This window comes from Aptenodytes forsteri, unplaced genomic scaffold, assembly GCF_000699145.1.
Source record: "Aptenodytes forsteri isolate BGI_AS27 unplaced genomic scaffold, ASM69914v1 Scaffold207, whole genome shotgun sequence".
Lineage (NCBI taxonomy): Eukaryota > Metazoa > Chordata > Aves > Sphenisciformes > Spheniscidae > Aptenodytes > Aptenodytes forsteri.
Window position 1 is genome coordinate 5,719,798 of NW_008794836.1, and position 25,160 is coordinate 5,744,957.

Sequence of the window (25,160 nt, forward strand, 5' to 3'; positions counted from 1 at the left end):
AATATAGGAGCTGCCCCACTGGAGAGCCTGCCTTTGGCAATAATCAATATCTTGATGCTTCGGAGGAAAATGTAAACTCCGTGTTATGCATCTCAGGCAATTGTGTACTACTGTACAGAGGTCAGAGCTTCCCTGATCCCCATCACTAACTTCACCATGGAAAACTAAATTAAGGTCTGAATAATAAGTTCTGTTTACCCTTGTTATGTTAGCCTGCACGGCTACAAATATTATTAATCATCATAATGTTGTACAGGCCTGCTTAAAATCCAGATGCAGAGCCACAATCTGATCTCAGTTATACTGGTACAAACTCAAAGTACCGGTAATTTCATTTGAAAGGATGTCGCTGGGGTTAGTTTCCAAGTTGCCTTTGGACTGCATAAATTTTGGTCTGTCCTCTCCTAGCCATATCACACTTTCGTTGTCATAAATTATTTATGCTAGAGTCAAACCATTATAAGACTGGGTTTATACAAAGCAGTATTTCCACTCAAGACAGGGATTTATTATAAAGACATTTAAAACTGGTTACACACTACGTTTCGCATTTCATTCTCAGCAAGTTGAAGGGTATGATGTCACTTAAAAAATTATTCAAAATTCACCCAGATGTAAGCAATATGAGAATCTGACTCAGGCAGTTTGTCTTGATAACTACAGAGCTGAGTTTATGGGTTGGCTATCCATGTTTCTATATCCAAATGAAAAAAAAAAACCAACAACATTAAAAGAACATTAACAAGGTTGCAAAATCAGGCACGCAGCACCTCAGTGCCAGAAGTGCCAGAACTAAGGCTGTCTGCATGCCCTTTAATCACTCCCTTTCTGTTTATGCCTTATGGGACTGGTTGCAATTATATGATCACATACTATTTTTTCCCCAAACATCTCCAGATTGTTGGTATTCATTTAATAAGCAGGTGTTTAATATTTTGCTTTAGTTGTACACTTTAGTGGGTGGCCTCCTGTCATACTACTCAAACTTCACTTCAAAGATGGAATTATTAATTTCCTCATGACCTCCATTATACCTATCTTAATGCTTCATAAACAATTCACTTATTTTCATAGCTCCTCTCTGAAATGCGATGGGGATCTAAGAAAGCAAGGTAAAAAATATCTGCTAAATTTTGATGCTTAACCTGAGACAAAAAACTGCCATTTTTTTTTTTTAATTTAGCATTTATTTTCTGTGTTCAAAGCTCAGCTTCCATTGAATTCAGTTGCAGCCGATAAAATGTTCACTACTTTTACAAATCAGAATATTAAGTCAGAAAACAAGGAACACAAAACCACCTGTTAATAATTATGTAAATGAGTGACAGCATCACATAGGAATTCCATGATACTAGCAAGGGGACCCACTGGCAGGGAAAAACATATTTTGTCAGTAGAAGAATAGACACGCTCAAGAAACTATAGCACTTTTCCAGATGCTACAGATAAAAACATGTCTAACGGGCAGACGTTCTTCTCCCCGTTTCTCCCAAGCCATTGCTTCTGTCCCATTCCCAGTCCTGACCAGGACCTGCAGGTTCCAGCAGCGTTTGGGCAAGTAAATTCAGTTCTAGTCTCTAGACACATTGACGTCTGTGTCTTTATTACCTGTCTCAAGTCTGTGTACCAACCATATATAACTTTCACTACAGCTCCTTGTCCTGAGCGTGCTTCATCAGGTTTTTCCTTCCCCGTTCATGTAGTCTCCTGACCCTTCCCCATCTCCAGCTAGGTTTAGGATCATCCTTTGAAAAACAAGTAACAAAATATAGACTGTTATAGACTAGGTTTGCTCCTACCCCCACCTATGTGTCCTGGCCAGCCTGTGACAGTGCCTCAAATCCCTCTCCGTTCCAGCCATTGGCTGTGCCAGCTCTTTCCAGCTGCAGACTGCTTCCTTAGCCCATTTGTCTCCTCCTAGCCCAGAATATTGCTGTTCACAGCTGGAACCCAGCAAGTGTCCAAGTCCAGTCTCCTTTCCGACTACCCATGCCTCTCACTTCTTCGCACCTCACTGCAAACTGACTCTTCTCCACTCTGTGTTTGAACTACGCTTGAACTGGAGCTTCTTTTCTCTGTGCCACCCAGATACAGCCCATCCACAATATTAGCACAAGAAAAATTGGTTAAAGTAACCAAGTACCATCCCAGGAGAGTGACAGTAGCACTAAACTGCAGTTGCAGGAAAATGCTGTTCGGACCTGCATTCTACCTGGTGTCTCTGGTGTATGAATTGATGATTTATTTCTTTTTAGAGAGGTGCATAATTGGCTAAATTTGGTAAAAGTTATTTGGACAAGCAAAAAATTACATCTCTGGCATAGTGTAGCTATTTCCCGTCAAATTTTATGTCCCTGTTATCCAACATGAAGGACCTGCATTTCTCAGGACAAAAGCTTCCTCCGTTCCTCTCCTTCACATCCTTCCCCATTTCCCTCCCATTACCCCTTTCACCTCCAAACTGCAGGAACTTCAACATTCCTAGAGAAGTATGAATTATTTTGGCAATTTAAACAAAAATAAAAATCAGTTGAAGCAGACATCAGGCGTGGAAAATTTTGGATAAAGCCTTTTGGTTTGGCGAACTTATTAAAACTGGACAAAGTAACAAAAGCATTAGTTGTTAACCTCAATGCTAAGCAATGCACTTGGCCTGTCTATAATTCTGTGGGTCTAGAAGGGAATATCTTAATGAAACCTTCTGTAAGTTGCAACAGTGTCTTATTCATAACTTCTCTCCGAAGAAGAGCTCAGTCCAGCCCCTACTCTGAGCTCATACACAATACAGTTTATATTTTGTTATTTGTTTTTCAAAAGATGATCCTAAACCAAGAAATTTAGATCCAGATCAGCATCCTCATATGTGATTTAGAGACCCTTGAATTTAAATAATTCCTGCATGTGCCTGTATGCTGGCTTGGTCTGCATACAAAAATTATTTTAGACCATGTTTATAAAAGCTGCCTGTAAACAGCTAAGAAACTAATGTATGCGTATTTATAAAATTGCTACCTGTGACTGTAAATGCTTCTTATACAGGAGATGAGAAAATAAATTCCTATCACATTTTGAGAAGAACCAAGCTGACAAGACAGTAAATGGCCAAAAAGGTCATTAGGCATATCACTTGATTCCACATCAAGGCAATTTAGGAGTATACATACATGTTTCTTTCAGATCAGCTTCTCAAAACTGTGCATTCTCCAAAACAGTTTAGAATTTGCTAGAAAATAAATATCTATGTAAGTACAGATCCCAGTTAGCAAGGACATGCAAATACCAGTAACTGCTATTTCCATTTTTCCATTGTCTCTGCATTTTGCACAGTGTGAATCAGGAAAGAATAAGTCGTCGCTCATGTTGTTTCCTGTATTTGTATCACTCAGACAACCCCTTGAATATGTCCAATAGCTAATTATACAGCTATAAAGTGATCAGAGTGAATGCCATTGCCAATGCAATTAACATTCTTTATGTGAGACTAACTGGATTCGAGTCACCTGCATAACTTGCTTACAACGTTAATCTCTCAGGAGACAGAGAGCTGCTTGCCTGAGCATGCTAAATAAAGAAGGTTTCTTCACGCAGGCAGGTGAAATTTAGTTTCAGAGCTAAACTTGAGAAAAAAATTTTTTTTTTTTTAATGGTTTGCCCATAAGCAAAGCCTTGTGGTATAATTAAACATTGTTACTCTGTCAACAGCATTCAGAACACAATATATTGAGAAACAACAAGAAAGGGCAATAAATTAAAATCATAGACATATAAAAATTTTAATATAGCTATTTTATAAGCTTTCACTGAGTAAATAAAGTACCCACTTCCCATACTTTCTCTGATGAATATTAAAAATCTTTGAAGAGAACTATAAAATAGGTCATGGTTATATGTCATGTCAACCAGTTGTGTTCTTACTAGGGTGACCTTTACAACTTCAGAAGAAACTTTGCTTGCAGTTATAAAAGGGGATTGTTAATGCAATCTGGACACACACCTACAATCTGTTACAGCACTTGAGATATGCACTGCAAGAAAACCTACAGAATCCTAACCAGAAACATAGGAAAATCCTTTCCTTGCTTTGGGTGCTGACACAAGTCAACCCCAGAACTCAATTTTTCCTCTATTTAACAACTGGTCTGAGTATCACAGTCTATTAGAGAGACTCCAATGACCTTCAGATGTATTATTGCCCTTTCTCTGTTCCTCAGAAAGTTAGACAGCCATATATAGGACCTCAATCGAATTAAAATGATCCTAACAACCTTAATATATTTTCTCTGCTGAGGCAACTGCTAGAGTGAAGGATTTGATGGTCCCCATAATGTAGAGGCTCAATCTGATTTAGAACTGTTTTCTCTGTCTTTGCTGGAGAGAAGGCATCATTTTTTAAAAATGTTTTCACGTTCTAGAAAGAAGTATTAAAACACAAATTAAAAGGCTTTGGGGAGGGACTTAATAGCAAATAGTTTAAGAATAAAGCTTTTTTCACTTTAGCGTTCTGATATAAAGGAAAAAAAAGAAACATGAGATGGTTGGAAGTAAGTTTCACTTCAGAATGCTGTCAATAGTGTAGATATTTCATTAACTGCAACATGATCTGGATAAAGTAAAGCTCTCTGCCAAAAATGAAGATGTGGAAGAAGACAGGATATTAGGATCACACTAAATTTACCTATGTTGGCCAAATAAATGAAAATACAATTGCAAAAGCAGATGGTTTTATATTTAAAGACATTCTTCTACTGCCTCTTTTTAGGCACGTTTCCATTTTTCATTTGAGAAATAAGCACTTGTGTAGACATTGCAAACTTCTACATTCTAAGCAGTACCCAAGATGCAACAAGCTTGCACAGTAAAGGCATGGAGCACTGTTAAGGGGCACATGCAAATAAAGTAGAATCATTTTTATCAATCATTAGTGTTTTTCTCCTTTTATATACCTCTACAACCGTATTAATTGCAGTTTTTACTGAGCATTATGTATGGACTTTGGAGACCAAATCAGATCCTTTTTCACAGCAGTGTCATTATCCTATTACAACTTGTCAGTATCTGTGGATAACAAATATTGCAAAGCCAAACTGGCTCTTTGCAAACTGCCACAAGTACACTGCAAGTGCGAAATACAAGGATTTGAAGAAAAACAGGAGGAGCTTTGCTCTGAAGGACAAAATACACACTGCCAATTTCTCTGTCTTGAACTGTGAATGTATACCCGATTTTGGTAGGTTTTCCATGCGGCCGGGAAAGCTTCTGGGACTAATTTCCAGGATATGATGGGACAATACTCTCTGCTAAGGCCTTCCAGATAGTCAGAGCTCAGGAAAGTAAAATAGGGCACAATGTCTTCATTAAGGGGGTTTTGGATTTTTTTCCTCTAACATCATGTCATCATAGTATACTCTTTCTGGAACTGTAGTATCTCTTTCAGCCTGACAATGTCTAGAGAACATCAAACGCAAATACTTCTTCAAGCGTCAGACAAAAATACCTCTTCATCCCACTGGACCTTATTAGCTGAAAAAAGGTTCAGGTACCAAAGCTAAAATCAAAGATTAATCCAAAATAATCTTTAATATGGCTGAATTGACATATCTTTTAAGACATTTTTGTACTCTTCTTAGTTATGCTTTATATTCTTCTGAGGCTCTTCTAAATATATCTTTTTCCACTGCTTGATGCCAGCCTCTTGAAGTTGATATATTAAGGCTTTCATTGATTTCAGTGAGCTTCAGAATCAATATACAAGATATACCTTTGTACATTCTCTTCAAACATACCATTTTAAGTCCAAAGGAACAAAAAGGAGTCTGAAATAGTTAAACCAATTGAAAACTTATCTGAGAACAGCGTAGTAGTATGACAAAATGATAAAAGGTTAACTTAAACAGTAATTCTTACTTTATTTAATTTCTGGCTCCATATTATGTATTTACAAACCAAGCTTTCTTACAAATTGGAATGAAACTGTTTCTGTTTTGCATCTTGCTTTAAGTCTGTTCAGCCAAAGGCTACGAGCCCAAACACAAGCAAAGCAGCCTAATTTGTATCACTTACACTTCTGAATTTGGCCTTTAGAATAGTGCGTCCATAATAATAAAGTACCATGCTGCCTCTTTTTGTGAACGTTAGGATTGATGGATTAGTTATTAACTTTCTTTAAAGGCCAGCTTAGACTCTGTGACAGACCCTGCCTTCTTGCTTTACTCCAAGATTACACCTTGGAGGCTCATAAAGGCAAAAACCAGCAGTAGTGCTTGAAAGAGAAGACTAACAAAATGTAATGCACCATTGTCACTATTCAAAACACAGGAATAATTTTGGGAAGCACTGCTTATACAATCAGTTTGCTTTATGATATTTTACTGTGAAAGTTTGGCAATTTTCTGCTAGTAGAAGAATCATGACTTGGGAACAAAAGAAATGCAATCTGCACCGACACTAACAGTATGCTGTTAGCAGTGCCTAAATGTTGAAAACTAGGTTTCCTATGCAGGCAGGGTTGAAAAAAAGAAAAATTACTTGTTTTGTGAAAGTTCTACATGTATTATCCACAACTCTCTCTCAGCAAAGGTTATTGAATGGGTAACCAGCCAAGTGGATACATTCTGCATATGGGAAACTTTCATTTTCTCCTCCTACTTCTTTCCAAGGTTCTCATTGCCCATTTTTTTTTTTTATTTTTTTTAAACTCGGGAAAAGTGTAATCTTTTCAGCTAGGCTTCCATGCTGTTCCCCTCGGGCCACCAGTTACCACCACACTGACTCAGTTTTTCCAGAGGCAATGCCTCAGGCTAAATTTACTGTACAGGGAGCCAGAGATCTGTCACGAGTCACATGCAGAAATTAACTCAGGTATTACAGAAAAACTTGCAAAGCCAAAAGTAACAAGTGGCTGATTTCTGGAAAGGTTTGAGAACTAGTATGAAACAGTTCCTTTTCCTACAGAGTAGTGTGTTTACTAAGGCTCCCTTCACACTATGGAAAGGGTATTTTTTTTAAACTCGGGAAAAGTGTAATCTTTTCAGCTAGGCTTCCATGCTGTTCCCCTCGGGCCACCAGTTACCACCACACTGACTCAGTTTTTCCAGAGGCAATGCCTCAGGCTAAATTTACTGTACAGGGAGCCAGAGATCTGTCACGAGTCACATGCAGAAATTAACTTCAGGTATTACAGAAAAACTTGCAAAGCCAAAAGTAACAAGTGGCTGATTCCTGGAAAGGTTTGAGAACTAGTATGAAACAGTTCCTTTTCCTACAGAGTAGTGTGTTTACTAAGGCTCCCTTCACACTATGGAAAGGGTTTGTTATTTGGAAAAGGAATAGAGACATTAATAATCAGCTAATTAATACACATTCCTCTCCAGAATCAGCACCAGCTGTCGGCTTGCCAGCCACTTTATTAAATTCTCTAAGTCTCTTAGCTAAGATATCTTCTTTTTAATTATAAAGCCCATTTTCAAATATGTTCAAAACAGTTAAAGTTGGGCACATAAATAATATATAAGTATTATGGTATTTTTAGCACATTTTTTGCAACATTTGCACTATTCCCATGTTCCTCAAACCTGTGAGTCATATTAGAGGAAGGCTGTGGACTTACCAGATGACCCATGGTTTTGCCTGTGTTCAGTAAAGTCATTCTGAACATGCACAGCCAATCTGACGTTTCCCAGAGTTGCTGGATTTATTGGATTTATTGTGTATGCTTAGACTGATTGGACTGTCCAGTAGATACATTGCTTCCTGGAAACATCATGGATAATGCTCTCCAGTGCACCGTGCACGCACCCACCCACACACGAGCTGCTGCCTGGAGTCCAGGAACGGAATACAACTGCTCTGCCGGCGGAAGGCAGAGCCAAGCCACCTTCTTTTGTACGGAGCGGACCAGGACAAACCTGGACACGCCTATACAGTGAGCCCAATACACCAACACAGAGCTTCAGGGCCAGGTGGCAGCCAGGCAATGGGCACAGGATGGTCGAATCATCTTGTCAAACAGCAGATCATGACCTGAGCGCCTGCTTCCTGCATGCTAGTCTTGTACAGCCAAAAGGAAGATAGGAAGGGAATACCTAGATAGAAGGGGAATTTTAGAGAGGAAGGTACCCAGAGGGGAAAGGAACTTTAAATACAATTTTCTTTTGGTCGTCTAACACAGTTATGAAGAATTAAAATATCTAATTTCATTTATTGCTGATTTTGTTCAGTATTCACAAAATAGGCTTAGATTGTGTTTTACGAGTTGATTGCTACGATTAAATCCTGTAAAAAAATTCAGAGTATTGTAATTGGCTATGTAATATTTTACATATCAAGACAAACCTAATACTTTTCGTAGCTCTGCAGGATATGAAATTACATGCATATTTCAGTTTTTATTCCTACAGTTCAATGCTTTTTAACCAATTATTTTCTTAAGGATTTCTTAAGGCTTTGTAGTTTAGGACTGCAATCTGCTTGCTATCCACAGGGAGTATTACCAGAGATTATCAGTACTTAAACTGACGAAGAAGATATGTCATGCCTCTTTCACATCTGTATAAAGGCACAACTTCAACAGATTGGCTGCGAAGGACATAATAATTTGATAGAGATCCTTCCTGTGTTTTTTTGCAAGGTATACTAGTTCTATCTTTAAAAGTCATATGCTTCCATGAATCCACAACAAACTAAGCGGAGTTTAGTTTTACAGCATTTAGCATTTTAGCATTACAGTCTTGTAATGCTGGAAAGCAGCAAATCCTCAGTCACTCACAGATCTTGTCTAGCATAAACTTTTCTATGCCTTTGTGAATCCCATAATATGTTTTTTTTAAAGTGGACAACCAAATGTTGAATTGCACATACATGCAAACACAGATGGCAATATGTGTGACTGGATTTTCCAGTCCACCATATTAGACAGAAGGTGAAAAAATTAGGAGCACCTGCTTCAGAAAGGACCTCAGGATTTCTATGAAAAGTCTTATGGAATTACAAGCAGTCTTGTTTGGAATTTTGGTATTGTATCAAGGATATCAAAGAGGTGTAGCAGGAGGGAACATTAACATTATTTCTCTTTCTCTTTTGTATGCATGTATGTGTTTTCTTTAGCAGTGACGGGTTTTTTCCTTACTGATTTTCTTTTGTTTGCTCAAGACCTCTTGACTAATTCCTACAAAACCACATCTAATGGTAAACAGAAATGTCATGACTGCAGGACGTACCACAGCAGGATTTTGCAGCTTTGCTTCTTATCCAATTGTGAGCAGTATGGATCCAGCTCTAGGTTCAGTATTACTCTATTCTTGCTCTAGACCCTAACCAAAGGGCAAATGTTCTTAACAACTTCTTGCCTTGCCCATCAGGCCTGGAAGCTCTTTCACACAGGAAACCTATTCATTTTTGATTCATTCAGCAACACCAAAAACCTAGATGATGCCCTGGCTTACAGGATGAAAAGCTGGTTTATGCCCTTTAAAAAACAAATGACAAAAGTATCTCTATGTATTCAAAAAGTTGATCTCGGGATTTTATCCAACGACTTTTTACTGATCAATTGAGCTCTTTTGTGCTCTCCTACAAAGGTTTGATTTCACAGCGCCACAGAAATAAGGAATTATTTAAATAGGCAATGCTGGTCCAAATCTCTGTTAAGCAGGCATCGTCAACTGTATTAGAAGTACCTTAATTACATTTGGCAATTTTGTGAGGGAGAGCATTATGCCCTGCATTACCATCTCTGAGTGTATGCATATCACTAAGGACCTCCAATTAGATTGAAACTATGCGCTTAGAAGGAAAATGTTGAGCCATCACAGCTTCATAATTATAAACTGCAGCCTTTGAAACCTGGTCTTCTTCAGAAACTGTGAAATGCAGCTTAAGCAGTACTATTGTGTTTTGTTAACCTTGTTTCATCTCATATTTTGATGAGTCACCCAGGTTAATTCAGTCTATGGCATTTGTAGTGAAAAGGAAACAAAAGCTTGAGTCACTTTACCAAAGACAGTCAGCTCTGCCGGATCGCTGTCTCGCTCCCCCACCATGTTGGTTCCAACACAAGTGTACATCCCGGCATCACTTTTTCTTGTATTGGAGATCATCAGCTTCCCACCACGTATCTGTTTCAAAACAAGGAATATATTTTTAATTTCAGATAAACAAAAGATATAAGGAAAAAGCTACCTTTTCAGGTAGCAAGTTCCACAACTAAGGCATTTAAAAGTTTTGTTTGTAAAAATATTTACAGCTTTAAAATTATAATCCTATATATTTATATATATAGGATTATATATATCTTTAAGCTGTTCTAGAACACATTTTATCCTACTGACTGTTTTTAATTACATTTCAGTTTTTTCTTTGGTTTTCATTAGATGCTTTACATTTCAAAGATTACATTTCTTGCTGCCTCTTTGGCAATGCAGAATGCTTGTATTTCTTGCATGATGACATGTAAAGCACTCTTGACATCTCTCTCAAGAAAAAGGCAATTTTACTTAGTTTTATTTAGTTCATTTTATTTTACTGGTGACTGAACAGTTTCCTTGTTCACTGATTAAGACAGTTTTTCTCTTTTCCTTGATGTAAACAGACTGAATCTAGCCCAAACTGAGAATTAACCCGAATCCCATAAGACTTAACTTTTTCCTGGCTACAAAGGGTGCTTATAGAGTGAAAGAGCAGGCTAGTTGAAAGAAATAAAGTAACAAATTTGCAGCTTGTGAAGTCACATACAATGTCAAAAGTTAGACAATGGGGTGCTTCAGAATAAGCTATGAATATAGCCAAAGAAACTTGAGAGTCAGGGAAGGATAACCAATTCCCTGCCACTCTTCCTTCCTCTACTCTTGAGTAGACCCTAGCAGAGACAGCCTGGCCCACAAATAGCAAACTCTTAGATTGTTTAGCTTGAAATACTTCCTTAGGCATCCAAAGGAACAAACAAGCTTCCTGATAGTACTTCCATATTGAATAAGGTCAGCACTGAATGAGTTACATATCACTACATACGACATAAAACTTTATTGAAGGAATATTAATAGTGAAAAGCTAAGCATTTAAATATTAGGAATGAAATATGTCCCCGCACCCTTAATTTATCCCATTTGCTTGCACATACCATGATATAATTTCTAATCGCTTGATAAGTTAGGTATTTCTGCTGGATCCTTTTTCATTCAGTACATGGAATGAACTATCACAGAATTCAACCAGTGTTACTCATTTACTCAATAGATATTCTTATTCAGGAACAATCATTCTTTAGAGTATAACTTCAGCCTTCATTTAGAATACACATCCCAATTACTCCACTAAATACAACATTACCAATATCATCCTAAACTGTTGGTTTTTTCCCCCAGAGCATTTGTGTACCTCATAGATATGACTAATTTTATCTTCAAAGCACCTCTCTGATATAAGGTCTGATATTCTCATTTCACTGAACTGAGATCTCATTCCAGTGAGCTGAGGTCTAGAAAAGATAAGGCCAAATCGGTCAAAGACATCCACTGAGGCTCCCATCCAACAGAGCACCTTACATGACCAAATCTACAGCTCTAATGGACCTCTGTTACACTGGTTATACAAATCAAGCCTCAAGAAGTTCAAGTTGGAGACCCAAACCAGAAGGAATAAACAACCTTCCCCCCTCATTTGGGAAAGCTCAGAGAGGCAAACTGCCAAGAGTAATAACAAGTCTCTACAGGAAAGGCTATAAAGCTGTAAAGTTCTGCTGCACTGAGCTGCGGGGCTTCAATGCAGGCCCTGTGTCTATAGACAACCACCTGAGTTGTACTCACACTGATCCGCTCTTCCCTGTCATCAATACGGACTTTATCTTTCTTCCAGTAGATGGTAGGCTCAGGGTGTCCACGAGGTGGCTGGCACTCCAATATGGCAGGCTCTCCAGCTGCCACCACAACATCAGTAGGGTTTTGGCGGAAGTCATCCCGTAACACTAATGCAATAAATGAGGGAAAGGAGAAAAAAAATTACTAGAAGTGATGACATTGTAAGTGGGGGGGGGAAAATACTCAGATACATATAATATTAAACCAACAAAAAAGTCTCAACGATTTATTAGAGGAGGACTTTGCATCTGATATTTACTATAAAAGATCTCATAAAAGAAGTTGGTGAGGTGTGACCTTTTGTCCAATGGAGGCAGATTTCACATAGATGGATTTTTTTCCTTGTTTTTTCTCCAGATAAGAACACTGCTCTGCATTTAAATTAGAAAGACCTGTAGCATGCATTACTTTTTTTAACCTTGAGAGGGGCACTTCCCGTCTTTGCAAAAGTAGCTTTGCAGGTCTGATATTGAGTTCTTTTCATAACAGAAAACAACATGCTGAATATCTGGCTTGCCTGGATCTCCAACTTCAGCATAAGCTAGGTAAAGAAGTGACACAACTGATACCAAAATGCAGAGTTACACTTTGATTAAGGGTATTGTTATTGTTAATATTATTATTGTTATCACCAAATACATGCTGAAGCGATCACCTGAAAGTGCTGAAGTGATCATCTGAAAGGTGTCAGAGAAATCAAGCTGATGGTAGTGTGCTTCCAGCATATTTCTTTCTTCCTTTTATTTTTTTAGTGTTAATATTTCTGCAACTTTGACCAGTGCTGTCTCATAACGTTGAAAGGAAAGAGCATTTAAATTACCAAGCTGTTTGAGAACTAAATTAGGCAACATAGGCCAGCTTTTTATGTAAATCAAGCTTCTATAAAGAAGGATTAGGTCCAACTAGCTAGCTTCAGTGTGTTAAAATGATATCCACTTCATCATTATTCTTCCATGTGTGTCCTAGTCTCTAGGTTAATTGACATTCTTATAAACATAAAACTGAAAATAGCTCTAGATGAGCTACTGAAATAGAATTTAGGGCATTTCCCCTCCTTGAATTTCAGCTACGTATGGCTTTCATTACAGCTTTAAAACAGTTCTCGCCCTTAATGGAACCAGGGCCCTCTGAGAAATTAGAAAACACCGTATCCTAGTGAAGGGGCAAGTCAGGAAGAGTTCAGCAGAAATTGCTCAGTCTCATTTCATAAGCAGAGATAATTTACTGCTTTCAATGTTAATAAAATGTGTCCCATTTTAACATTTGGAACTGAATATTTTTCTGTTGTGTAATAAGCCAGAAGAAAATATGATTAATACATACAAGAACTGGTCTCTGAATGGGCTGAGGTGAGCAGGCTGTATATACGTGGCACTCAAAATGACATATGAGGTAACTGTTATTGTTCCCCATTTTGGGATATACAGGTAGATCCCAGAGGAAGGAGGGAATTAATTGGAAGTTAATTCCTTTTCTAACACAAAAAAGAGTGATTATTTAGGTCTTGCTCTTGAAGCATAAAATAGAAGTGACAGGACGCAGTTGGCAACAAATACAACGCTGGCAAGAACCCATATTCTTCTTAGGTGACACACCCAATTGATACATTTTTTCCAACAGATAACAAAAGACTCAACCCCAAAATATTTCTGATGATTAATACAAAGCACTCTTACACTTTTGATTCACAATAATCACATTGACAGAAATGGAATTTATAGAGCTTCAAGATGAAATGGAAGAAATAACTTATGTAATGCGCAACACAGAAACAGTATGCTGAAGATCGTGGGCTGCTGACTATTTGGCATTACAACATTTTGCAAAGCCAAGAAAGCTAATACCACAGCAATTTCAGGGAAAGAACCAGAAAAAAAAGTCTTACAAAATCACCTATTTTAGGAAGCATCTTCATGTGTCTCTGGAATCACTATGATACACAGGATGAAAAAATACTTCTAGGCAATGCTATGCCCTCTTTCATATAACTGGCAAATGGATAAACATCAACTTCTTCTATTATTATTACACACAAAATAAATATTAATTTTTGTTGCCTTGATTCTTTGTACAATTACAGAACTTCTGGGCAAATCCATTAGTGGAAAATCCCCAGAAAATCAGCAGATCCCACAACATAATGACTTTATACTCCCGACTCCTAATTCCTGGCAGCAATATTAAGGAAAGCATTTTCCTTGAACATTTCACACTGCTATAGGAAGCTGACAAATACAGTTTCTTGGGGTGATACACAGCAAATTACATTAACTTTCTCCGAATCATCCCAGCAACAGTGTAAGGTTCCAATCAGCCTCAGAATATGAGGCTAAGAGGTGATTTGATTTTATCACATTCCTTTACCCAAGCCTTACTGCAAATCTGGCTTGAATGGAAGACAAAATTGATGCTACGGGGTTTACTTAATCCCGCTCTGTACCTCAGCGCATATGCGAATCTTGAATAGATATATCTCACTATTTTCCATCTAAAGCATTCTGTGTTTTGGAGAAAAACAAAAAATGGTTGTAGAAAAATGAAATAGGGAAAAAATAAAGCAGGGACAGAAAGACAAAGATAAGAGAAAAATGTGTGGAATATAAATTAAAGAGAGAAAACAACTCAGAGAGGAAGAGAGGGAACACTGTAAGTTTAGGGAGAATGAAAACAAAAAGCCAGGTAAAGGAAGGAAAGAATAAGAATAAAAGCACAGAGAAAAACAAGGTAAAGAGCAGACGGCACGGGCTGCCATTCCTGTGATTCAGTGCTTTTAGTGCAATATAACAACGACAATACAAAGCACAGACATTAATCTGATCAGCACAGCCATCCCAGCACATCCAAACATCACCCCAAGAGAGAAGGAGCAGGGAAGAGGAAGGGCACGTGTAGGGGAGACCAGAGGGCGAGCTGGAGAGCTCAGCTGTCCTACTCCAGTGGCACAGAAAACCACAGAAGAAAGAAGCATCAACTGGAAGTTCAGTTCACACTTATTAGCACGGTAAATGGAAAAGCTGCAACAGAGCTTAGTGCATTCACCATATCTAATAGCACAATCATCTGTGAAAACAGAAAAATGGTTGAGAGCTGCAAGAATATTCCTCAGCCAATTATCCACAATTGCTGGGTACTTCCAAATAACTATTAGTGAGCCTGAGCAGATCACCCACCCTCTCCACACACTGGCAAGAGGCTTTTGTTCACTCGAGAAACCAGCCCTTCTCAGGGCCTTCTTGGCAGGGCACAAATACTAATGTTTTAATTCAACACAAGTGGCAAAACACTGCCATCAGGCTCCTCCTCTTCATCCCGTGTTCTTATTTTGCTTTATTTTAAAATAAGGTACGCAGCTCCCTTTGTGCTTGCCGTGGGTGCTACCCTACATTTAACAAGGGATGCCAAAGAGAAAGATCGCTGACACCCCGCCCCGTGTGCCCACGCTGGGACCGCAGTGCCGCTGGTCTCCTCGGAGAGCAGGACCCCGGAGGCTGCTGCGCAGCCCCAACGGCAGCGACGGCGATGCAGGGCAGAACCGCTCCCCTCTGCCAGCCTGACGGCAGCGCAAACGTCCTCACGTTTCGAGAGGCAAAGCCTCGGAAGGGCAAAAGCTTCCGGATGGCTACACCTCGCTGTCTGGAGAGGCACCGGGGCATCAGAGAGCTGGAAAGGACAGATAATCGTACACACAGCCTACAATGGTGCTGTAGACAAAAGTTAATTAAAGTTTGATTGGTCTCTCTGTAGCTCGAACAAGCTGATGCTGCTCAAACAAGATAGATGTCTGCGAGCTGTCACGTCAGTCTTTAAGGCATGCAGTCAGTCTTTAAGGCACGCAAAGTCCTGTACGGCCATTTATAGGTACCCGCGAGCGCAATCACGGAAAGGAAGCACATCTAGCAACGGCAGTGCTGAGATAAACACTCACAGGCCACGCATCTGCCAGACTGAGGGAGAAAGAAGAAAAAAGAAGTCCCCGCTACCAAGGCAACTGCTTACCAGCACCTGCCAGCTTAGGCCCAAATCCAGGCCTTGGTCAAACTGATGCTCATGAACTCAGGGTATTACATGGAAACCGAATTAATTTCCTTGACCGAGGCTCCAGCAATTTGCTTAAAGGAAGCGGAGATAAAGCCACAATGTTTATGGGGTAGGAGGGAAGGTGGTAGGGTCAAAATTATTCTAGGCTAGATATCCATGCTTAATCCTGCTTTCCACTACAACAGCTTTCAGGCCTTTAGAAAGAAAACATTTTTATAGGAATTACATTTACATGATGATTACAAATAACCATCTGTTTGCTTCCACTTTTTCAATCTGGTCCATGTCCCACGAGCCCCCCAGCCTGTGGTCAGAGCAGCTAAGCTGGAAGGAAGAAGTGGATGCCCGTCAGGAGGCTTTGGGATAATTGCATTCTTCTCCCACCAGCGCTCGGCTCTCCACCTCCTCCCCCCAGCGTGCACGGCGAACATCTGAGATTACCGGGGATGGGAGGGAGAGAAAGACTATCGTTTTGCCTCTTTCAATGAATGATAATGTCTTAAAACACAACTACATCTGTCGTGCTGACTAGAGGGTATAAAGAGATATCGAGTAAATATTAATGTGCTTCTGTAACTTGGGTCCTGGTAGTTTATCTTCCCCCTCCTATTCTGTTTTGTGCTTATCTCAGGATAGTATTATTCTCATATAAAGATTTTACACAGCCACATCAGTGGCAGATTGGTCACCTGCCACGCACAGGTAGGTCTCCCCTGATCCAAGGCACTGCCCCACAGGCATTTTCCTAAATCCCCATCTCTCCACCACAGCTTTGGCTCTTCTCTCCTCCGATACATACCGATATGCACAATCAACATGAATTATTATGTCAAATAGCTGCCCAGATGTCATGCAGTGGACAGATGAAAGGTTTATTAAACTTTAGGTAGCGTATGGTGCAGGGGGGTATTTTAGAACTTGGCTAATGTGTGTGATCTACTGAAACAGTCCCTGAGCAAGCTGGCACTATCAGCTGCAACGGGGTGACAGAAAAAAACCAAGGGGTCACAGACAACCTTCCTCATGAAGAATAATAATACACTTCATTTGAAGATGCTGCTGCCCTACCTCTTTGTTTCAGCAACTGCCTCTGTCACATTTTGTAAGGAAAATTAAAAAAAAAAAATCACAAGCTAGGCAATAGTCCTAGGCAAGACTCCCAGGGACTTCCTGATCTCCCTCTGCGTGTGCACAGCCTGGCAAAAGCTGCCATCCTTTTTTTAAAAAACGATGATAAGGAACTATACATTTTTTTCCTCCTGTTCTTCTTCCCATCCTTCGCCTATCTCCTGATACAGATATTGCCTAGGAGACACGAATGCTAGCTAATTTACCATGTCTCAAAATGTTCAGACTTTACGTTAAAATGGGGCCCCAAACCTGCGAGATTCATTTTCAGAGGTGTTAGGGTATTTTCAAAGAGTCCAGTAGCTTCAACAACGTTTAATTAGTAGGGTCCCTAGAAATCAAAGTGAGGAAGAGACCAGCAGGGAGATGCCTGCATCAGGAAACAAAAGAAGGAGAATCTTCTTTGCAGATCCAGAAACTTTCTTTGGTTTCATCCCTTTTTCTTACTCAGTACTTCATGTGCTTCAGTAACCTACTAAGTACTTACAGTTAAAGGTAGCTTGCTTTTTATTCTCAGGCCTCAGCAAAGACCAAAATGTGGAAAAAACACTCCATTCTGACACGTTCTCTAAAACTTCTAACAGTTCATACATACAGATATAGCCATTTATAGAATTTGGACTTTGTGACAAGCATTAATGTCTAAACGTGAAAGTGGAGACCCTTGCTTCTAAACACAGAATCTTAAACCAAGGGAACAGAGAATTACAGCGTTAGAAATCAGGTGCACAAACCAACACTGACAAGTAAGTAGACAGATTCCAAATGGAGTCAGTGGGAGATAGTTGGCTTTTTTTCTCTCTAAATTTCAGTCTGAGGTGTACCCCAACTAGCTGATTGCACAACGGTCAGGAAAGAAAGTAGGCTTTTTCCATCCTTATTTACAGCACACACTGCAAGAGTCGGACTGAAATCTTTCTTGAACAGTTAACCCAATTACGGGCACTGCTGACCTATTTTCCTTTTTACACAATTACACAGGTATACAAGTGATAGTTATTGCAGACATTAGCTTATGATTTGCTTCTGATTTTTTCAAGCCTGCTATTTGTGCTGAATTAAGCGTATGCAATACAGCCTGAATACACTTACTGAAAAATTGTATAATGTCCTTGCCTTTCTTGTGATTCATTGTGCTCACCTGAATGCAATCTGACATCTCCATAATTTTTTCTGAAAGATTTTATTTGACTACTAGATAGCGTGAAGAGTGGAGATTTTTCTAATTTGGAACATAACATATTTATGTTTAAGCTTCCTGATAGAAAACAAAGTTCTATCACCTGTCTTCATTGCAATGAAGCCCCAATAACCATCTCTCTTTTTTAAACTCCCGCCTCCTTCCACCAACAAATTCTGAATGCTGCAGTTAATAGCCAGCAATCTCATTACCCATCTGCCATAAATCTTCAAAAGCATCGCTGTGTTTTGACAGTCAAGAAAGGCAAAGGGAAGCAATAAGCATAACCAAGTATTCTTTATGAATGCAAATATCCTGAAGACCACATTTAAGTAATTTCAGAAATCTAAAGCTATACAATGTAATATGTTGAAAAATTTTCTCTAGGATACAGAGCAGATTTCTTTTTTCGTATTCTTAAAGCATAATCACTCTTGATGAATGCACTGCACAGATTGCTAATGCTAACAAAAGACATGTTGCCAAGAGTTTTATTTCATTGAAACTAAAAACCCTGTTACTTGCTTAAAAGTTCAGAGACTTTCTAGAACTGGTACCACAATTGCAGACAATGAACTTAAATGCGCATGGTCTGTTGTAAGTCTTAAGATTTAACAAGGATCAGACATTTAGCAGTTTACTAGAATAGTTATTTAATGAACCTTTAAACTCAAGTCTGAAGTTAGCTTTTACGTGCTCTTCACATTTAACGGACTACAGATTCAGAAAATCATGGGCAAGTAATTTATTTTTTCCCAACTAATGTGAATATCAGATGTGGAACCAAGCACAGCTTCAAAAAACACCACATCACAACTGAAGTAGTGTACTTTCACTGTCACTTGTATGCCAGCATGTCTTCTTTGCAGCAAGAATATGGGACTAGTTTCACCAAAAGCACTAGAGGACACTTCAAATCACATCAGCTATGCTTTTCTCCCAGCAATGCAGTAGGGAAGATCGTGTTTGGTAAAAGAGGCAATCCTCCAGAATCCCTCTTAGGCTACTGTCAGAAAAAGGATAGACCTTTGCTCTCCTGCAGTACAGCCATTCTTAGGTTCTAATAAGCAAAATTAAAAAAAAAAAACAACACACCCCAAACTTAAAGGAATTAGAAATATAGAACCAATTTTCAAAAGCAATGGCATCCAAAAAACCCCAAATGTTACTGTCAGATATACGAACGAAATTCAGGTGGGAGTTTTTCACCGAGTGCTTCAGAAGAGCACACAGGAACTGCACTGTACATACAGAGTACAGCACAGAGATTCCCCAGAACGTACAGGTTTAATTAGTAAGTTCAGAAACCACAGTATAATAGCATGCAGGTTTACTGTTGTGAGTACAAAAGTAGCGCTGCCAGGTACCTGCAAGCACTATGCTCAACCTAATGAACGCTACCTAGAGTTTCACACAGCATTGAGCAATTGTATTTTTTCTGTTTCCAGACTGAAGTTGGTTCTCCCGCAACCACTTTAGCTGCTTCAGTCCCCTGGGCTTACAGTTCAAGCCCAGCCAAAACACCTAAAATGTACATGTGCCCTCAGTAAAACAAAGGAATAAGAACAGATGAGAATCATGAAAACGAATACAAATAAATGAATATTTCTTGTACGAGAAATATAGAATGTTATATGCTTCATTTAACCAATATAATACAGACTGCAATCTCCGAGCTCCACTGGAGTGTGAATAGCCTCTAATAAACTTCTTGTGGACACATGCACAACACATACACAACAGCTGGGATGCTTTCCCATCTTGGCAGGGGGTCGCTGCCACATTACTGCTGTACTTAAGCCACATTAGGCAAAGCATCGAACAAAATAGGCTGTTGCCCAACATAGGAATTCTCTTCCTTCCATCCCCCGACCTCCTCCCCTAACCCTGGCCTCTATCAAGCTTTATCTGTTAATTATAAGCTAAAATTAATCTATTCAGTTTTGGTGAGCAGGATTTTTTTTTCGTCAAGGCTTTTGTGTTGTTCCTTTCAGAAGTCAGGATTGAAAATGAGGTATTTGAGCAGACGTAGCAAGGCACATACTTCTCGATAAGCTTTCATAACTCCATTGCAAGGGGACTGTGCAGCCACACTTCATCAGATACGGAGCGTGAGATGCATCCACAGCTGGCGCACAGAACCAGTGGGAGCCGTCTGCTGCTTCTTGAATACCTCACTTCCCATCCTGCAAACTGTCCTCATGTCAATAGGCCATTTTGGGGCGCTTGCCAGATGCCATTTAAACAGGCCTGCTCTATAGGCTTGGCTGGCCTCACGTCCTCTGTCCCATAAATGGGCACGTCATTGCACACAGGCTCAGCAGTGGCATCTCCTGCAGGACCTAACCCGAGTGTGCCTTCGTGAATTGTTAACCTTCTGAAGGACTCAAATGCTTTCACATTTTTTAGAATTTGTCCCAGCAAATAGAGACTGAAAACTGGAAACGCATAAAACCTGTTTGCACGGCTGTCACTGAGACATGCCCAGTCATTTGAAGCTAGCGGAAGATAAGAGCCGTGTGAAGGAAGAACTCTGTATACAGGGAGCAGGACGGCAGAAGGCTACAAGTCACCAGTATGTGTGCTCACCGCTCCAGCCATATTTGGTATCCCCTCTCCAAGAATTTACAGCAACACCCCACCTCCTAAAACTCCTCTACCACTTATGATTGCATATTATTTTAATTCAGTAGTATTTTAATACTCTACAATAAATTAAAAAAGCAAGGATGCATGGTCCAAAGATGTTGTTCATTAAAACTCCAACTTTTCCGTCTCTGAGGACAGTAAGAGCATTTTTTTCTTCCAGTGTTCAAGTGTTGGGTTTTTTTGAGGTTTCATCATCGGATTCTTCCTTCATAAAAGGCTCCTTTCAAATTTAACAACGGACCAAAAATGTTAGATGACATTTTTTCTGGATTATCTTGAACACTGCAAAATAATTTATCTGTCACTTATCATCATATCATTCTGCATAATGAATTTAAGTTTCCAGAGCTCTAAAGAACTGAAGGAGCAACGTGATGCGTAGGCCCTGTATTAAATACTTTTATAACAGCGTCATCTGAGTTCTGTCAACATGCTACCAACTAGGAAATAATCCACAAACAACTAGATAAAACAGTACTTTTCCATGGTCTAAACATGGAAAGGAAGCCCCACATTTGTGATTTTATGCAAAACAAAGAAAAGACTAGTGTAATTCGCAGGAAATCTTTTGCAGTTTTGATCTGCTCAAATAGCATAAGGAATTACTTCTATACAATATGAAATATAACTCTCCCACTTATTTTCAAAAGAGAAAAAGAATATGAGTTCACATTGCCCTCATTATTATTCACTACATTGTGCAAGATAAAAGAAAAAAAATAAAGAAGCAGGAGCAAAGACCAACCGTAATAGCCCGAAGCAACAATTTTGAAAGGGGAGCTTCAGCACCCAGAGGGAGACCAGAACCTGGGTTCTGGTCCAGCTCCACCCTCCAGACACACTATGCTGTGCCTGAGACTCAAAATGACCTTCAGCTGAGTGGTTACACCAGCTCCCAGACACACTGTTGAAAATGCAGTAGCATAATGTTTTGAATTGCAGTAAGGGTGAAACGATCCTTTTTTTCTAACTAATACCGCTTTCCCAAAGTGCTATTTCATGTACAACAAATTTTGCATAACAGAAAAATGAACAGTACGATAAACCTAGAAGAACAAAATAAATCCCCCACACACCACACATCCTTCTAAACCCTTGGTGCTGAATATTCCTCTGGCAGTTCAGTCCAAGAGAAAATCAGGGGAACTACGCATCTGCTGATGGCTTTAAAATAAGAGAAAACTGGCAAACAGCACAACTCAAATAATTGTTTATCCCAGACTATAGAGAAGAAACAATCTGATACGTGCCTGTAAAACAGCCTTTAACGGGTGTGCTACTGAACAGCTGGAGCGGCCCTTCGGATGAAAGGCTCACATTCCTCTTAAGTGTCTGAAAGACCTCTGTTAATCCCACAATTAGAATATAAAATAATTTTTGCAATCTTTCCTCTTCCTTGGGCTTTTTGTACATAAACTACTAGTGTAACAAAGAGTCTATTCCAGCACAGGCACATTTATTAACTAAATATTGAAATAGGTATTATTTTAAACGGGAACCTCCTGGCACATTTAAGTAAGTCATTCATTCCACTCCTTCTTAGCATGGAGTTTAACTAGACACATAGTACCTGTGTCTGTAACTCCCACAAAAGATTTAATTTGTGTACATTTATATAGTTACTGTCATTCTTCAATTGCATTAGAAAACAAGAGGCTATACTGACAAGATAAAGTATTCAAGCACCATATGATAGACAAAGTATAATATTGAAATAGGCAGATTAGATTATTAGACTACACAGGATTGGATGGAGAGAATTTTAGCCTGCCACAGTATTCACCTGGGACAGTTTTTAGGCCAAGTAGTACAAACATTTTCTTCCATGCCAACTAGGAAAAAAAAAGAAAAAGAAAAAAAAAAAATTTAGTTTGGGGGATTTTTAAACACTATCAAACATTTTCTTCCATGCCAACTAGGAAAAAAAAAGAAAAAGAAAAAAAAAAAATCTCGTTTGGAGGATTTTTAACCCAGATCGCTCCACTGACCCAGTTCACGGCCTGGATCCATAAGCAACTGAGAGAATGACAAGCTATTACAAACAGAGGAAATAAGTGGCCAGGAGAGAATACTACTACTTAAACCAGATTTTCCACCAAGGAAAATGTATTGTTAAACTATGCATTATACTTCCCTATATTTAGAATAAGGAATATATAAAATACAATGGCTCATATAACCAGTGCATGCTGTGGGATTTCTCTGAGACCAGAACTGGAAACATTCTCTAGTTTGCTTGTGCAGCTTCAATTAAGGTAAATTGAATTAACCTCTCCCTTGAGGAGGACCTCTGTAGCTCCGCTCCTCCTTTTCTGAACAATTCCAGATGTAGGTGTGCAACATTTTCCATTTCTCTCCGAAGACTTCCACATGCCTGGCTGTGCTGCCACGTTCATACAAGGAGGTGAGCTTCTGGGGGAGAAAACATGGGGCACTAAACAATACTCAGCCAATAGTTGGTACGTTTGATTTTTACAGTTTAATTCTGTTCATCCTTCCTTACTTAGCAACAGATGGATCAGCTGGAAACAACTCAGAAGAGATGGAAACACTTCTGCTGCTGAACAAATGGAAGTTTAGTACGTGACACATTCAGTGGCACTTTGCTTTCTTCCTCTCATATCCGGAATTTATTACCTTATTACTTCCTTTTGAGCGCCTATTCAATCCAAGGTACAAATTAGACTTCCTTTTCGAATGCCACCAGTGCCCTGACTTCTGTTGTAAGGAATCATCCTTCCAACACAGGCCTGCAGGTTCACCTTAGCATTTTGAAGCTCAGCAATCAGAATTGCCACTCTCAGGGCACACCCTTGGGTCTGGCACATGCAGGAGTGAGGGAACTCCAGCAGGTCTAATTGCTGACCACAGCTCATGATTTTCCTCTCTCAAACAGACATTTGCTAGAATGCTCTTTCCCCCACAACAGTAGGGTACAGGAGATCAACTCCGTTTTACTGAAACTCATGAAAGGTTTCAGCCCCCCAGAGGCCTCCCTCACCCCAGTAAAATGCTGCGATATCAACAAAATACGTACTGTTTTTTTTTAAATAGCAGCTCACAGGGCTATCCTGTGAACAAGAGAGCACTATACTAATTCAGCACAACTAACACTTTGCTTAAGATTTTAAAATTTGTTTCTTGTTCTTTTCTGACCAGCTATCTCAGGGCTACAACCCTGCATACTTTTTCACATGGTTAAACAGAAATGCCAACATTGGCAGATGCAAAGCAGTAAATCCAATGTGTAACTGAACTTACTGAGCATGAGCAGTTTAACTCCGCATCGTGCAGGGCCCGAACATCTGAATGTGCATCTGAATGTACAGTGCAGCCAGCGTAGAGCTGTTGTGTGGGAATTTACCTGCAATTTCTGGGAGTCCAGAAACTTGGACTGCAGACATTCAACAGATCACCGTTAGAGCGGGCATGTCAGTAGAGCTGGCAGTTTGGATTCAAGTCTCTACCAGTCCTTTTTAAAATAATATATCCAAGACATTTATTCATAACCTGCCTTCAGATCCTACTGGCAATGGTAAATCCATTAAACTTTGCTTTCACTGTTCATGATGTTTATAAAAATTGTCGGTGGATGTACAAGCCAGTAATACAAAGCTTGGTATTTTTTCTCCTCAGATGTAATAATGAGTTGAATAAGAACAAAGCTGACCCAGGGATTTCAATATAGAAACTTTCATTGGAAACCTGAGCAGTAGTGTGTAAACCCATGTTTTTATGTCAATATAATAATATTTTTACGCCTATTAATAAGTATAGATCTACTGCTGGATTCTTGGTTGATGGGCCATCATAAAATGAATTACATTTCTTCTTAAAGTATATATTTTACTCTCAATGAACCCTTCCCGTTTCCCAGTAAATTCAATTTTGTCTAATCCTTGGGTTTATGGTAATGTTGAGCTCATTAAAATGTTACTTAAAACTCATTAAAATGCACACTGAGAGGTAACAGCTTCATTACAGTAATATGTTGTAAAAGAAAAAAGAATGTTTTATTATCATTTAATTGTTACAAAAACTGAATACATTTGCATAGTGATGAGGTTCACAGGATATTTTCAGTAGTACTCAATAATTAACCAGTTCAGTAATTAAAAATGCATTTTCTAAAAATAATTTTACGTTCTTGCTTACTCCCTGGTGTTTTTTTCAATTGGGAGAAGTGTTCATGTTGATACAGTTTACAGACTCAAGCAACAGCGATACCTGCATTGACATTAAAAGATATAACAGTCTAAGCCCTTGGCAAATCTCTGTTTCAAAACCATAAGTTAAAATTGCCACCAAAACAGTAA

General features: G+C 39.1%; 1 protein-coding gene across 1 annotated transcript in view; it reads right to left on the reverse strand.

The window, feature by feature from the left end:
• ROBO2 (roundabout guidance receptor 2) overlaps positions 1–25,160 on the reverse strand; it is a 427,603-nt gene that overhangs the window by 140,918 nt on the left and 261,525 nt on the right. Inside the window, exons 3-4 of the mRNA XM_019470803.1 lie at positions 11,799–11,956; positions 9,992–10,112 (exon numbers count right to left, since the gene is read on the reverse strand). Of these exons, the coding sequence (XP_019326348.1) occupies positions 9,992–10,112; positions 11,799–11,956 (279 nt within the window). The remainder of the gene's footprint in view (positions 1–9,991; positions 10,113–11,798; positions 11,957–25,160) is intronic.